The 16,106-nt window shown below is 38.6% G+C and overlaps 1 protein-coding gene across 5 annotated transcripts in view; it reads left to right on the top strand.

Moving 5' to 3' along the window:
* The window catches only part of UBR2 (ubiquitin protein ligase E3 component n-recognin 2), a 134,649-nt gene that overhangs the window by 76,000 nt on the left and 42,543 nt on the right, over nt 1-16,106 (top strand). For 4 of the 5 annotated variants that reach the window (XM_033217183.1, XM_033217182.1, XM_033217181.1 and 1 more), the window contains 9 exons: nt 2,970-3,031; nt 4,358-4,468; nt 5,190-5,255; nt 6,966-7,088; nt 7,225-7,288; nt 8,201-8,325; nt 11,016-11,068; nt 13,231-13,333; nt 15,767-15,815. In XM_033217183.1, the coding sequence (XP_033073074.1) occupies nt 2,970-3,031; nt 4,358-4,468; nt 5,190-5,255; nt 6,966-7,088; nt 7,225-7,288; nt 8,201-8,325; nt 11,016-11,068; nt 13,231-13,333; nt 15,767-15,815 (756 nt within the window). Of the gene's footprint in view, nt 1-2,969; nt 3,032-4,357; nt 4,469-5,189; nt 5,256-6,965; nt 7,089-7,224; nt 7,289-8,200; nt 8,326-11,015; nt 11,069-13,230; nt 13,334-15,766; nt 15,816-16,106 lie in introns of those variants that run through there. The other variant, XR_004438729.1, reaches the window with a different exon arrangement.

The following is a 16,106-nucleotide window of genomic DNA, read 5'->3' on the forward strand; positions in this document are numbered from 1 at the left end:
GCGTTTCCCCTAAAATAAAACCCTAAAATTATCTTTTAAATTGTTGTTTGTGGTTAATATCTGTGAATACTTTGTGCCAGACGTTATTCTATGATTTCTACATCATTAACTTATCCAATCATCACATCGTCCTGTGAAGTAGGTATTACTATTAAGCTTCCTTCACAGATGGGAAGACAGAGGCATAGAGAGTGACTTGCTTAGTAAGTCACACAACAAGAAAGAATCATTGGCATTATGAGGAAGTTTGGCACCAAAGGCCATGTTTATAGCTGTTACACCGTAGTACTTCTTTAGACTTAACTACAGATACCACACGTTTTATCATTTCACCGAATCCAGCTTCACAGTCTGTGTTAACATTCAAATTAATCTGTCATTTAAGCAATTGCTAATCACTTGAAGCCACCCTACGTTTTCTCTGCTTTTTTTCTCTCCCTCTGAGCTGTTTCGTGTATTTATTGATAGCCTTTTATGCAACAGGTCAAGAACAGGGCCATAATGGGGTGATAATTCTTTTAATTTCAAGTAGTTGATTTATAAGCCACTTGTAATTAATTGCTGGAATGTCTGAAGCTGCCATCTTACGTGGCCAAAGTCTTTAAATATGTACTTATCCATCTCTGCAGACTCATTTCAGTACAGCTTTCATATTTCTTGATTCTAGGTATTCTTATCTTGCTCACACACTGTTGTTTTCTTTAGTTCCATTTTAACTCAAAGAACAGAAAGAAATTTTGAAGGTATTTTTACTCATTGTAAAATATGTAGTTTATGTTAAGTTTGTGGCTCAGTAGCTTAATGTGATGTGAGGGTGTGTTTTTTGTTTTGTTTTGTTTTTTTCTGGAGGAGATTATAGAGAGTTTGTTTCATTTCTTCCTTAAATGTTTGACAGGATTCACCAGTGAAGTCATCTCATCTGATGCTTTAGTTTTTGGAAGGTTACTAATTACTGACTCAATTTCTTTAATAAATATGGGCCTGTTTAGGTTATCTGTTTCTCCTTGTGTGAGTTTTGGTAGTTTGTGTCTTTCAAGGAATTGATCCATTTCATCTAAGTTACCAGATTTGTGGGCCTAGAGTTATTAATATTCCTTTGTTATCCTTTTAATGTACATGGGATCAGTAGTAATGATTCCTCTTTCATTCTGAAGGCATTTTTTTTCATTGTTCTGAGACCTATCACATTATCCCACTGATAGACCCTTGCCGTGGGTATATTATTGAAGTCATGGTAATTTAAGATAATTACTTACTTTGAGGCTTATAAAGTTGTTATTCCTAGACATATGAATATTAAAATGGTACAATAGACCATTACCTAGAATGAAATCATGATCGTAAGAAGAAATCTCTCTTATTTCTATAACTTATTCAGGCCCAGTTTTGTTATAAGTGTTTTGAGCAACTAAACTGTCGATCCTCAACACAAGCAATTGATGGCATGGTGTTGTGGAAAAGTACTGGATAGAAGGCAAGAAAGTGAGGCATGCATGGGGAAGTAGCACACAGGCGCAGTGCGGCATCCCCTGCACATGCGATTAAAAAAAAAAGCAAGAAAGTGAGTAGTGAGTCCTGTCTCCAACTGAGCCACTGATCTCTTCTGCCTTTAAAAATCTGACTGAGACTCTGTCTCAAAAAAAAAAAAAAAAAAAATCTAATTTTATGGGAGGAAGCTAATGCTGATAGTTACCTACAGTGAAAAAAGTCGATACTCTAAAAATGTACTAATTTCTGCCTAGGTTTTTGCTTCCCTCAAAGCTGTTGTGTGAATATTTTTGAGTATTCATTTTCTTATATTTGATAAACCTTAGCCTAACTGCTTATAATCTAATTGGAAATCTAAGTAAACCTAAACAGTTCTTGGACAGTTTGAAGCAAGTGCTAATGGAGTTTGAGCAGTAAATGTTGAGAATAAGCTATTAGAATGGCATTAGTAGTGCAAGTTTTCCTAGATGAAGAAAGCCTCAAACCAGGCTTGAGTAAGTGGCTAGTATATATTGATAAGACTTTAAAGGGTGTCCTCTGTTTAAGCAATAGCATAAACAGAACACATTCAGAATGAACTGAAGGCCAGGCATGGTGGCTCATGCCTATAATCCCAGCACTTTGGGAGGCCGAGGCCAGCAGATCACCTGAGATCAGGAGTTCGAGACCAGCCCGGCCAACATGGCAAAACCCCGTCTCTACTAAAACTAAAAAAATTAACTGGGCATGGTGGAGTGTGCCTGTAGTCCCAGCTGCTCTGCTTGGGAGGCCAAGGCAGGAGAATCGCTTGAACCTGGGAGGCGGAGGTTGCAGTCAGCCAGGATCCCTTGAGGTTAGAAACTAAGGAGGCTTTGATCCTAAATCGGAAGTTCTGGGGAACTTAATTCAAAGGTCAGTATCAGTGAGGACCATGATTCTGGCCAGGGCCAGTTTCTCCATTCAGTGGCTAGAAGGATCTCTCACTGCTCTACTTTAAATGGGAACAAACTCCATGGCCCAGTGAAATACAACTCTTAAAGCTGGCGTAATGTATATATAAATTGTTTTGATAGCTTTTAAAATGTCATCAGTGTATATTAGTACATACAACTAAGACTAGTTCTAAGTGTACCTTTGATAACAGATTCATGAGAAGCATTAAAAAGCCTCTGTTAGCCGGGCGTGGGGGCGGGCGCCTGTGGTCCCAGCTCCTCGGGAGGCTGAGGCAGGAGAATGGTGTGAATCTGAGAGGCAGAGCTTGCAGTGAGCCGAGATCGTGCCACTGCACTCCAGCTGGGCGACAGAGTGAGACTCCATCTCAGAAAAGCAATAATAATAATAATAAGCCTCTTATGAATATAGTTCATTTTATATCTTAATTGGTAATTTGATAGGTTCGTAAAGAGAAAAGAAGTCAGATGTAAAGTTGAGTGAATATTTAGGGTATTTTTCCTAAATGATTTTTACTGATAGAAATACTGTTTTTTGTTTCTTTCATGCAGGTTTACATGTATTATTAAGCAAAAGTGAAGTGGCATATAAATTTCCAGAGCTCCTACCTCTAGTAAGTGGTGCTAACATTTAAAAGTGAATACCTATTTATTATGTTCCTTGTATTTGAAATCACTTTGAAACACATTTTTAGTTTGGGTTCTCCAGAGGAACAGAACCAGTAAGATATTTGTGTGTGTGTGTGTGTGTGTGTGTGTGTGTGCGCGCGCGTGCACGCGCATATACATACTTACACACACACACAGAGGGAGAGGGAGAGAGAGATTTGTTGTAAGGAACTGGCTCATGAAATTACGGGGGCTGAAATCTGGCAAGTCTGAAATCTTCAGGGGAGCCTAGCAGACTGGAGAGACCCAGGGAAGAGTTGATGTTGCATTCTTGAGTATAGTGGCTGTTATAAGGCAGAATTTCTTCTTCCATGGGGGATGTCAGTCCTTTCTCAAGGCCTTCAACTGAATTGATGAAGCCCACCCATGTTTGGAGGGTAATCTGCTTTGCTCAGAGTCTACGATGTGTTTTTTTGGTTTTTTTGTTTTTGCTTTTGTTTTTTTTTTAGACAGAGTCTCACTCTGTCACCCAGGCTGGAATGCAGTGGCACGATCTTGGCTTACTGCAACCTCTGCCTCCTTGGTTCAAGGGATTCTTCTGCCTCAGCCTCCTGAGAAGCTGGGAATACAGGCACCTGCCACCACTCCCAGCTAATTTTTGTATTTTTAGTAGAGACAGGGTTTCACCATGTTGCCCAGACTGGTCTCGAACCCCTGATCTCAGGTGATCCACCTGCCTCAGCCTCCCGAAGTGCTGGGATTACAGGCATGAGCCACCATGCCCAGCCAGTCTATGATTTAAATGTTAATCATGTGTAAAAAATACCTTCATAGCAACATTAGATTGATGTTGACCATAAATGGTATACCATAGCCTTGCTAAGTTGATACATAAAACTGACCATCACACAAACATATCTTAATTAAAATAAATAAGGCCGGGCACAGTGGTCCACACCTGTAATCGCAGCACTTTGGGAGGCTGAGGTGGATGGATCACCTGAGGTCAGGAGTTTAAGACCAACCTAGCCAACATGGCAAGTCCCCATCTCTACTAAAAATACAAAAATTGGCCAGGCATGTTTGCTCATGCCTGTAATCCCAGCTACTTGGGAGCCTGGGGCGAGAGAATCTCTTGAACCTGGGAGACCGGGATCGCACCACTGCACTACCCCCTGGGTGACAGTAAGACTCTGTCTCAAAATGATAATAATAATAATAATTTATATTGTGTTTTATAAAAGCGCTTATCCCTGTCGACCAAACTTCTTTCTAGAACTGATTTTATGTGTGTGGTTTTTTTGTTTTCTGTTTATTTTTTGTATATATAGAGTGAGCTTAGCCCACCCATGTTGATAGAACACCCTCTTAGATGTCTCGTTTTATGTGCCCAAGTACATGCTGGAATGTGGAGAAGAAATGGGTTCTCTCTAGTAAACCAGGTAAGTGTTCTAATTCTATGAAGAGTTTTCGTTCCATTCTTGGCTTCTGTGAAGGTTGTAATTTTCAGTGGACTTAGTGAAAGCTGAGGAACTATATTAAAATTGTTTGAAAAGATTAATGATAAAACAAAAGTTTCTTAAAACTTTTATTCATAGTTTGTCAAGAAATAATATAAAAAGTAGAAATGAACAACAGTGGTCATGATTTTTACTTGAAATAATTTTTTAGAACAAAGTTGGATATTAAAAAACAAAAATCCAGATTTTATCTATTTAAATTAAATTGAATTAAAAGATAAAGTCCTTTTAATATAGCTGTAAAGTTGAGGTTTGACTTTTTATACACCTCACATAGGCTTGGAATGAATTTTTTTTTTTTTTTTTTTTGAAGATCAGACAAGATCTGGCACATTTGGGGTGGTATAGCTGTGAACAGATTTTTTTTTCTCCTGTTTTTGGTAGCTCCTAACCTTCCTGAGACCACAACCTTTTACTTTATTCAGAGACCCAGCAAGTTAGCTGCAAAATGTGAACCATATCATGACCACTGTAATGTGAAAATCTGTAATTAATTAATCTATACTAAGATAGTTGTTAGAAAAACCACATCACACACATGCACACATTCTTGTACAAACTTGTGCTTTTGGGAAAGGATTGGGGGAGAGAGAGCCTGAACCAATAAAAACTATTTACTCAATATAATTACTTATTTTTTTAGATTTATTACTACCATAATGTGAAATGCAGACGCGAGATGTTTGACAAGGATATAGTAATGCTTCAGGTAATGAATTAAAAGCATTGAACTTAAAGGTTGTGGGGAGTCTTTGCTTCTTGTTATTTCCATAGAATTGAGTCACTTGTTGATCACTCCCAAATCTATAACTCCAGCCTAGCCCTATCTCCTAACCTCCAAACTCACATGGCTAACAGCTGTTAGATCATTTCCATCTGTATTTCCTAGACACACTTCAGATTAAATGTGTTCAAAATAACTCCTCATATTTCCTCCATACCTTCTTCCTGTCTTCAGTTCCCTACCTTGGTGAATTGTTCCACAGTCTAACTAGTTGCTAAAGTCATTTACCTGAAAGCCATCCTTTCTTCCTTGTCCTCTGGTTCTTTAACTAATGTTAAACCTCTTAGTTTAAACCCCTTAAACTAATTTTCAAGGACTGCGATACTTAAAGTACATTGAAGTTCCCTGAATTTGCCATATTCTCATACATCTTAAACTCTGCATATTTCTTTTCCTCCCTAAGTTACCCACCCCTTCCTTTTCCATTTACCTAGCTAACTTATTTTCCTGCTTGTCTTTGTGTTTACTTTAGCATTACTTCCTCCAGGATGCCTTCCCTGACACACTAAAACTTGGCTACATGTCCCTTTTGTGAGGACCCTAGCATGGTATTTAACCCTGCCATAGCAATCACAACCTGGATTGTGATTACTGTTTACTCTTCAGCATCCTACCCCCACCTCACCAAACCATGGCAGTTATATCTTGTTTCTTTTTTTGTCCCTTTGGCCTTGCATAGTGCTTGTCACATAGTAGTTGTTCTCTGTTACTGCTGAATGGATTTAGTCATTATAGAAAAATAAAGCTGGCCGGGTGCGGAGGCTCACACCTGTAATCCCAGCCTTTTGGGAGGCTGAGGCGGGTGGATCACCTGAGGTCAGGAGTTTGAGTCCAGCCTGGCCAACATGGCGAAACCCTGTCTCTACTAAAATTACAAAAATTAGCCTGGCGCAGTGTCATGCGCCTGTAGTCCCAGCTACTTGGGAGGCCGAGGCAGGAGAATCACTTAAACCTGGGAGGCAGAGGTTGCAATGAGCTGAGATCACTCTGCTGGACTCCAACCTGGGCGACAGAGTGAGACTTCATAAATAAAGTAAAAAAAAAGTGTATTTCAAAAAAGCATTAGTTCAGAACAAAATCTAGGTTGATTTATAATTTATACAAATGGAATTAAAAGAGAATTGAAACTAATATTTAAAAGCTGTCACTTCAGTTAGTATAATGCTTACCAGAAAAAAATAGGTTAGGAGATCTTGATAATAACTTAATATGATCGATATTTTTAAAATACTAGAAGGTTAATTAATCTGCCACATTTCCGAGTTCAAACAGTGATCAGTGAATGCCAAAATAAAATTTTGGCACTGAATTCATAGGAATACAATTATTTCAAAGCATTAGAAGGAAAGAGAACTCATAGTCCGTATTACTGTGCTGGATGGGCTTAGGTTTGGGGCTTGTGTGTTTGTATTTTGTTTTACCAATTTAGATTCCTTTCCACACTTGTCTGCTACCACAAGTAGGGATTGAGGTTAAATGAGTTTTCATCTTTTGTTGGGATTGGTGAACCTTTTAGGATTGGTAAACTGCTTTCTCTTGTGCAAGCCAAACTATCTCTAATTGTTTCAATAGTGGCCCCTTTGACCTTCCTCTTTTCCTTTATCTCAAACGTTAAAAAAAAAAAAAAAAAAAAAGACAGGTGTCTCCATGATGGATCCAAATCATTTCCTGATGATCATGCTCAGCCGCTTTGAACTTTATCAGATTTTCAGTACTCCAGACTATGGAAAAAGATTTAGTTCTGAGATTACCCATAAGGTAAGAACGTGTTTTATGAAACCACAACACATTGCTAAAGAAGTATCTTTCCTCCTTTTTGGATGTGTTAATCCTTTGAGATTATACAATATGCCTATTCTTATCTCTGAACTTTATCTTCCCTCACTCGTTATAGGATGTTGTTCAGCAGAACAATACTCTAATAGAAGAAATGCTATACCTCATTATAATGCTTGTTGGTAAGTTTAAATTGAGGCATTTAATAAATTGCACTGACGTTTATAGTAGCAAATAGTTTGGAATTTCTGGCCTGTGTTTCCCTTGTTTTGAGAGGATACTCAGTCTTAGGGGAAGAGAATTGGAATATTTCTCTTTTTCTCCCCTCTGGTTACTGTAATATTGAAAGTAACAGTGCTTTGGAAGAAGGAGAAAATACAACTACTGAAGCAGAATAAACTGGAAGGCTGTATGTTGCAAGGTGGTGGCGGGGGGATTGGGGGACAGGAGAATTTAGCAAGCAAGGAATAGGATATTAAAAATCTATTTACTCTTGATTTATATCTTAACTATGTTTCTCTCCATGGGTTTGTGGTACAAAAGTATCTTCTTGACTTCAGATACAATAATTCCAAGCTAAAGGAGACCTACGGCTAATAGATGTGGATTTCTTTCCTTATTACCTATATTTTCAGTCCTTTACTACTGTTTTAGACCCCCCGTAGTCCACAGAGCAGAGAATCCTGGCTACTGTCAGGAAATTATACCAATGAAGAAGGTCTCCAAAGTTGATATTTTGTTTGCCACTAGATAGAAGGGGAAAGGAAGGCTCTCCCTCCTTGCTGCCACAAGGAGAATGGGGTAAATGCAGTTTCCTTGACCACATTTAATCCCTTCCCACATTTCTGATCCCATTCTTCGGCAACAAGAGCTCTCTCCACTGCCTAAAGCCTGCCCTCATGTGTTGGGTCTGAGACACAGAAGCATGGTCAGGAGCTGCTCTCTCCCTGGCTTATTGCCAGAACAGTCCTTACTTTCCCATTGCTCAGACAGACTTAGAGAAATATAACATGCTGCATGAATTGTAAGTATATATCACAAAAGTATTGTGATTATGTTAAATGTATGTATATATACTTTTTCATTTTTGACAGGAGAGAGATTTAGTCCTGGAGTTGGACAGGTAAATGCTACAGAGGAAATCAAGCGAGAGATTATCCATCAGTTGAGTATCAAGCCTATGGCTCATAGTGAATTGGTAAAGTCTTTACCTGAAGATGTAAGTACCTACATTTCTAAAAAGAAAACTGTAGAAACTTTTCCCTATCAGTCTGGAAGCTATAGGTTTACTTCTATATACCTTTCTTATAATTGTAAAATCTACTATCATGGGATGTGTATAATTCCAGTCACTCTTATTATAAATAATTAGAAGAGCATAGGAGTAGAAAACAGAATAGTAGGCCAGGCGCGGTGGCTCATGCCTGTAATCCCAGCACTTTGGGAGGCCGAGGTGGGTGGATCACGAGGTCAGGAGATAGGGACCATCCTGGCTAACACAATGAAACCCCGTCTCTACTAAAAATACAAAAAAATTAGCCAGGCGTGGTGGCAGGCGCCTGTAGTCCCAGCTACTCGGGAGGTTGAGGCAGGAGAATGGCATGAACCTGGGAGGTGGAGCTTGCAGTGAGCCAAGATGGCGCCACTGGACTCTAGCCTGGGTGACAGAGCAAGACTCTGACTCAAAAAAAAAAAAAAGAATAGTAATAGAATCTTTTCTTTTCCAATAAAGCCTTGAAGAAGATAAGGGCACTAAACAAAAAGTAAGCCCAAACCTCAGAACTAATGTTTGTACCCCATAGAAAGAGATCATTATAGAGTCTTTAGTACAAAGTTACTATGGGTATGGATAATGCTTTATAACCTAGTGTATTGAGGAAGGGAGTCAGAAGTACCTACTCACCTATGTTGAGTAGAATAAATAATGTTTTCCTAAGCTTTTTCCTTTTTGGCCTCCAGAGCGTCTTCTTAATGATGAGCCCTTGTTTCATTTTAGTGAATGTAAAATAATAGTGACAAAGACATTCATAGGTTAAATTGTAACTGTTTTTCCTTCCAGGGGTGATAAGTTCCCCAGCAACCTATATTTCAGCCATGGGGCTTTTCAGAAACTCAACCCTTATAATTGAGAAGGGACTTTATTTTCATTGAGGCTTTTCAAAATGTTTGCCCTAATTTGAAACATAGATCAAAACTTTCAACCTTAACATTTATTTTTCTGAGATTTCAACCTGTCTTATCTTTGTTGCACAGTAATACTTTTAAACTTTGTATTATAAATATTTCAAACATCTATAGATATTTAAAAATGTAGTTTAACAAACCCATCACCGGCTTCAACAGAGGCCAGTCTGGTTTCATCTATACCCCAACCACTAACCTCTGTGCCCCACTGTATTATTTCCTAGAGAATATTGGATTTACCATTTCATCTATAAATAGGACTATATGTATCTAAAACAGTGATTCCTCAACTGAGGACAATTTTGCCCCCCAGGGGACATCTCTGAATGTCACTACTCAGGATGGGGTGTGGGGTGCTACTGGTATCTAGTGGGTAGAGACCAGGGATACTGCTAAACATCCTGCAATACCCAGGACAACCCCCCTACAACATAACCTGATCTGAATGTCAGTCATGCTGAGGTTGAAAAACTGATCTAGAAAATGAGGACTCTTAAAAAAACCCTATCTTTATATTTTCACACTTTTAAAAACAATAATTTATGTATCTATCTCTCTAAATAAATATATAGAGAGAGAGAGACAGAGTCTGGCTGTGTCGCCCAGGCTGGAGTGCAATGGCACGATCTTGGCTTACTACAACCCCTGCCTCCCGACTTCAAGCGATTCTCATGCCTCAGTCTCCCAGGCAGCTAGGATTATAGGCGCACACCACCACGTCTGGCCAAATGATGAATAATTTCTTAATGTCACTAAATAGCTAGTCAAGATAAAAATTACTTGTACCACTTTAATGCAGGAAGTGAATCCCAAGATGTTCAATTAGGAAGCAGTTATAATTTAGCCTAAACTTTAAGGAACAATAAAATTTCAAAAAGGCATTTTTAAAGTGGTTTAAGCCTTATATAAGGTGATTGTCAGCTGGGCACAGTGGCTCACGCCTGTAATCCCAACACTTTGGGAGACCAAGGTGGGCAAATCACAAAGTCAGGAGTTCAAGACCAGCCTGGCCAACATAGTGAAACCCCATCTCTACTAAAAAAAAATAAAAATAAAAAAATTAGCCAGGTGTGGTGGCAGGTGCCTGTAATCCCAGCTACTTGGTAGGCTGAGGCAGGAGAATTGCTTGAACCTGGAAGGCGGAGTTTGCAGTGAGCCAAGATCACACCATTGCACTCCAGCCTGGGTAACAATGCAAGACTGCATCTCAGAAAAATAAAAAATAAAGTGATTGTAACTGCATTTCCCAAACATTTTAAAGAATTATTTATTCACAGAACTCCTATTAATATCTTGTCGTGAATGAGATATGATTTGGGAAGTGCTGTTGTACTGAAAATAGACAAGAAATTAGTGCAACTGTTTCATAAAATACCAGAAGTATTTTACATAAATTTTTAAAAATGTTTTATATAGTTTGTGTTTAATTATTTTAGAAAGCTCTTACCTTGATTCCATATGGTAGTGACTTTTTAAAAATCATAAAGTTTTATCTATTTTATGTATTTAAAAATAATACATCAATTTGAATGAACATCAGCTTACCAAGTAAGTGTGTCTAGTTTTGTATAAATCATTGTGTTTGCTATGGAATCCTTGTCTGTGAAAATGGAGATAAGGTGTATCTACCTTAGGTTGTTATGAGGGTCAATGAGATAAAACGCAGTGCTCAGAGTGCTAGTAGTTATTATTAACATGAAACACACTTGTGTCCTGTACCTTTAGGAGAACAAGGAGACTGGCATGGAGAGTGTAATTGAAGCAGTTGCCCATTTCAAGTGAGTTTACTTCCTATTATTTCACATTCTTTTTTACTTTTCCAGTACATTCATTTTTCTTAGAGTGTTTTCTTTGATGCAACTGAGAATGAAGTTGCAGCTTTCAGAGAGTGACAGACATTTTCAAATTATAGCTCTGAATTAGATCTCTCACTGACATTTCACTTTTCTGATCTCACCCTGTACTCAGCAACGTAAAGTGACATTGTGAGGGTTTTCATCATATTCAGAATAGGTGTTCATAGCTGATGGTTTCAAATAGTAAAAATTAACCTCAGCAGTGATCTAAGTAAATGCATTGTAGTTTCTTAAAACTGCTTTCTTTGTTTTTATTTGAATGTGCACTCTAAATTGTGGGATAGCCTCTCAATGCCGCTTTCTCCAGTGTCCACCGTCTTCCCCAGTCAATAAACTGGTTTATACCCTTAAAGATATTGAGGCAGTTTCTGAAGCCTGTTTTTTCTTTACTTCCTACCCCAATGACAATGTATTCATTTTTTTAACCCACTATAAAATTTTGAAGATAGTGTTTTTATTTTTTGTTGGTTATAAAGCCAATACTTGCTTTTAGAAAAAATATGGAAAAACACAAAGAAAAAATATTACCTATAATCCAACCACTCAGATGATTTCTATTATGTTTGGATGTATATCTTTCTAAATTTTTTTGTATACTTGGAACACATACTTATAACAAAAAATGAGTTCATTTTATATTTACTATTCTATAACCTTTTTTAAAATTAAATAATGTAATGTTTCCATGTATTTGTGTCTTTGCAGGGGTTTTGTTGTTTTTATTGTGTTTTTTTAGTTTTTACATAATACACTTTGTCAGTACATATAGGCATACTTCATCCTTTTTCACTTCAGCCTGGGCGACAAAGTGAGACTCAAGTGCAGTAGCATGATCTTGGCCCACTGCAACCTCTGCCTCCTGGATCCAGGCAGTTCTTCTGCCTCAGCCTCCCAAGTAGCTGGGATTATAGGCACCCCACCACCGCACCCGGCTAATTTTTGTATTTTTAGTAGACATGGGGTTTCGCCATGTTGACCAGGCTGGTCTCAAACTCCTGACTTCAGATGATCGAGCCCGCCTCGACCTCCCAAAATACTGAGATTACTGACCTGAGCTATGGCGCCAGGCCCTTTTTCACGTTCCTGTAGTCATGTACTGTAAGGTATCTAACCTCTTCCCTGTAAGTGTAATACATAACTTACAGATTTTCTCTTATAAACAAATATTGAACATCCTTGTACATACAGCATTAGCAAGTGTATCTTTGACTGTGAAAGTGTCTGACGATTAGCTGGATCAGAATGAAAGCTTGTATTACATTTTGATACATAACTCCTAATTGCCTTCCCAAGAAAAGTCTTCAATTTACACTCTGACTAGCAGTGTATACACGAAGAGTGCCCTGCAACTTTATCAACACTTTAATATGAGCAGTCTTTTAGTACCTTAATTTAATTTGCATTACTCTAATAACAGGGAAGTTGAGCATCTTTTCATGTGTTTATTGGCCATTTGTTTTTTCATACTTGAATGCATTTTTCTTTATGGTTGTTTGTCCCTATCTTCTTGTTCCAAAAGTATTTTTATAGTATATTAGAAATATCAATTATTGTTTAATACATCACAGTACTTTCTTCCAGTCTGTCCCTTGTTTTTTAACTTTGTGTCATTTCTGTTTTTAAAACTCTGTCTCATATCTGACTTCTGGGTTTTATAACTTGCTTAGGAAAGTTCTCTAAACCCCAATAGTGTACCTGCTTTTTTCCACTTAATAAAACTTAACACAGAGATCTTTACATGTGAAAATAGAGAAATTATCATCACTGTTAATGGTGTTCAGTTGTTTGGAGATGTTGTAATTTGTTACTTATTTCCCATTGTTAGACTTTTTAATTGTTGCCACTGCAGTGTCCATTAGGTTCTTTTGTCTAGTTAGGATAAATTCCAAGTGGATGTGCTAAATAAAACCAATGCATGTAAGAACTTGGATTTAGATTGCCAAATCAACCCACTGAAAATAGTTGTAGCTTAACACCCACCAGCAGTATATGAGAGTTCTGCTTTGTTGTTCTAATATCCAAGACTATCTCATAAATTAGTGTATGGCTTTGGTAATAATAATCTAAGGTCCTTTCTTTCATAGGAAACCTGGATTAACAGGACGAGGCATGTATGAACTGAAACCAGAATGTGCCAAAGAGTTCAACTTGTATTTCTATCACTTTTCAAGGGCAGAACAGTCCAAGGTAATTGGGAAAATTAAAAATGTGGCAGGGAAGGGTTGCATTGTTTTTCTTAAGAGATGGGGTTTCACCATGTTGCCCAGGCTAGAGTTTAGTTCACAATGCCATTATAGAGCATTGCGACCTCAAACTGCTGGACTTAAGCAATCCTCCCACCTCAGCCTCTTGAGTAGATGAGATTACAGGCATGCACCACTGTGTCTGGCTTGAATTATTTTTTCCTAAACAACTTTTTATTGCTTTTGCAGCTTGAAAAATGATACATTTTTTTATAGGGAATTTGGAAAATATATAAAGAAGAAAGTGGAAATTACTTAAAATACCCTCACCTAACATTTTGGAGTTTCCCCCTAGCGTTTTGTGCATACATATATAAGATCTGTATAATACATACCTATACATATATGGGTATAGTTTTTCAGAACAGATTTTCAACCTGTATTATAATCAGTTAATCCATTTTATGCACATTTCAGAATTGGTATTATTTAACATGCTTTTTCATAGAGATTCATGAAGCTTTTCTTTTTTTTTTTTTTTTTTTTTGAGGCGGAGTCTCGCTCTATCGCCCAGGCTGGAGTGCAGTGGCCAGATCTCGGCTCACTGCAAGCTCCACCTCCCGGGTTTTTTACGCCATTCTCCTGCCTCAGCCTCCCGAGTAGCTGGGACTACAGGCGCCCACCACCTCGCCCGGCTAGTTTTTTGTATTTTTTAGTAGAGACGAGGTTTCACTGTGTTAGCCAGGATGGTCTCGATCTCCTGACCTCGTGATCCGCCCGTCTCGGCCTCCCAAAGTGCTGGGATTACAGGCTTGAGCCACCACGCCCGGCCTCATGAAGCTTTTCTAATCATTCCTAAGTAATTAAATTTTGCCTTTTTGGCGGGGTATGTAATCCCAGCACTTTGGGAGACTGAGGCAAGCAGATCGCTTGAGCTCAAGAGTTCAAGATCAGCCTGGCCAACATGGTGAAATCCCACGTCTACTAAAAATACAAAAATTAGCCAAGCATGGTGTCATGCACCTCTCGTCCCAGCTACTCGGGAGGCTGAGATAGGAGGATCACTTGAGCCCAGGAGGTCAAGGCTGCAGTGAGCTATGATTGCACCACTGCATTCCAACTTGGGCGATGGCAGTGAGACCCTATCTCAAAAAAAAAAAAAAAAAAAAAAATCTGCCTTTTAGCAGTCTTCTCTTAAAATGATTTTTCAATAAACAGCATAACAGCATTAAACAAAACTTAAACATAAAGCTTTTATTTAGTTTTTGATGAAGTCATAGAGTTCAAACTTAAATTTTTTTTGGTTTGGGGTTGTACATGTTTCCCTTCTAATTTGAAGTAATAGAGAACTCATTTGGAGATTCTTTTAGTTAAAAAAAAAATAACCTTAATGTATCAGTTTGGGGGAGGACTAGAACATTAAGAATAGAATTTTTTTTTTTTTTTTTTTTTGAGATAGGGTTTCACTCTATTACTCAGGCTGGAGTGCAGACCTCGGCTCACTACAGCCTCTGCCTCCCAGGTTCAAGCAGTTATCCTGCCCCAGCCTCCCGAGTAGCTGAGATTACAGGTACGTGCCACCATGCCTGGCTAATTTTTGTATTTTTAGTAGAGATGGGGTTTTTGCCTTGTTGGCCAGTCTACTCCTGACCTCAGGTGATCCACCCGTCTTGGCCTCCCAAAGTGCTGGGATTACAGGTGTGAGCTGCCGCACCCCGGCCTCAGTTGTGTTATCCTCTGATTTTAGATTTTCATCCTTGGCCGGACACAGTGGCTCACACCTGTAATCCCTGCACTTTGGGAGGGCAAGACGGGTGGATCACGTGAGGTCAAGAGTTCAAGACCAGCCTGGCCAACATGGCAAAACCCTGTCTCTACTAAAAATACAAAAATTAGCCAGGCTTGATGGCGGGTGCCTGTAAATCTCAACTTCTATGGAGGCTGAGGCAGGGAGAATTGCTTGAACCGGAAGGTGGAGGTTGCAGTGAGCTGAGATCATGCCACTACACTCCAGCCTGGGTAACAGAGTGAGACTTCGTCTCAAAAAAAAAAAAAAAAAAGGCCAGGCACAGTGGCTCACACCTGTAATCCCAGCACTTTGGGAGGCCAAGGTGGGCAGATCACAAGGTCAAGAGTTCAAGACCAGCCCGACCAACATAGTGGAACCCCGTCTCTACTAAAAATATAAAAATTAGCCGGGTGTGGTGGCGGGCACCTGTAGTCCCAGTTACTTGGAAGGCTGAGGCAGGAGAATCTCTTGAACCTGGGAGTCAGAGGTTGCAGTGAGCCGAGATCATGCCACTGCACTGCAGCCTGGGTGACACAGTGAGACTCCCAAAAAAAAAAGAAAAGAATACAACAAAGATGGATTTATGTCACTAGTTTTGGATATGTTTTATATTACTAATTCCCTGCCCAAATAACTATTTTTTATTAGGCAGAAGAAGCTCAACGGAAATTGAAAAGACAAAATAGAGAAGATACAGGTATTTTTAATCTTTCTAAAAATGTCATGCCCCTTTTTTTACTTGTTAAACATTATTTTCTATTAACTATGATGATTGTCCTTGGTGGAATGAATATTTAAATGTAAGCTTTCCTAGTGAACAACTTCCTATTCAAAGGAATAATAAATATGCTAACACAGAGATAGTTTGTACTAAGTCTCCTCTGGGTTGATTTTATCTCAGATCTTAAAACCTTTCTAAGGGAAAAGACAGACTTTCTTTTGTACTGCTGCTACTTATGTGGCTCATTTTATGGATTTGACCTTGATA

The sequence above is a fragment of the Trachypithecus francoisi genome, unplaced genomic scaffold (assembly GCF_009764315.1).
Source record: "Trachypithecus francoisi isolate TF-2019V2 unplaced genomic scaffold, Tfra_2.0 Lachesis_group10, whole genome shotgun sequence".
In the NCBI taxonomy this organism is placed as follows: Eukaryota; Metazoa; Chordata; class Mammalia; order Primates; family Cercopithecidae; genus Trachypithecus; species Trachypithecus francoisi.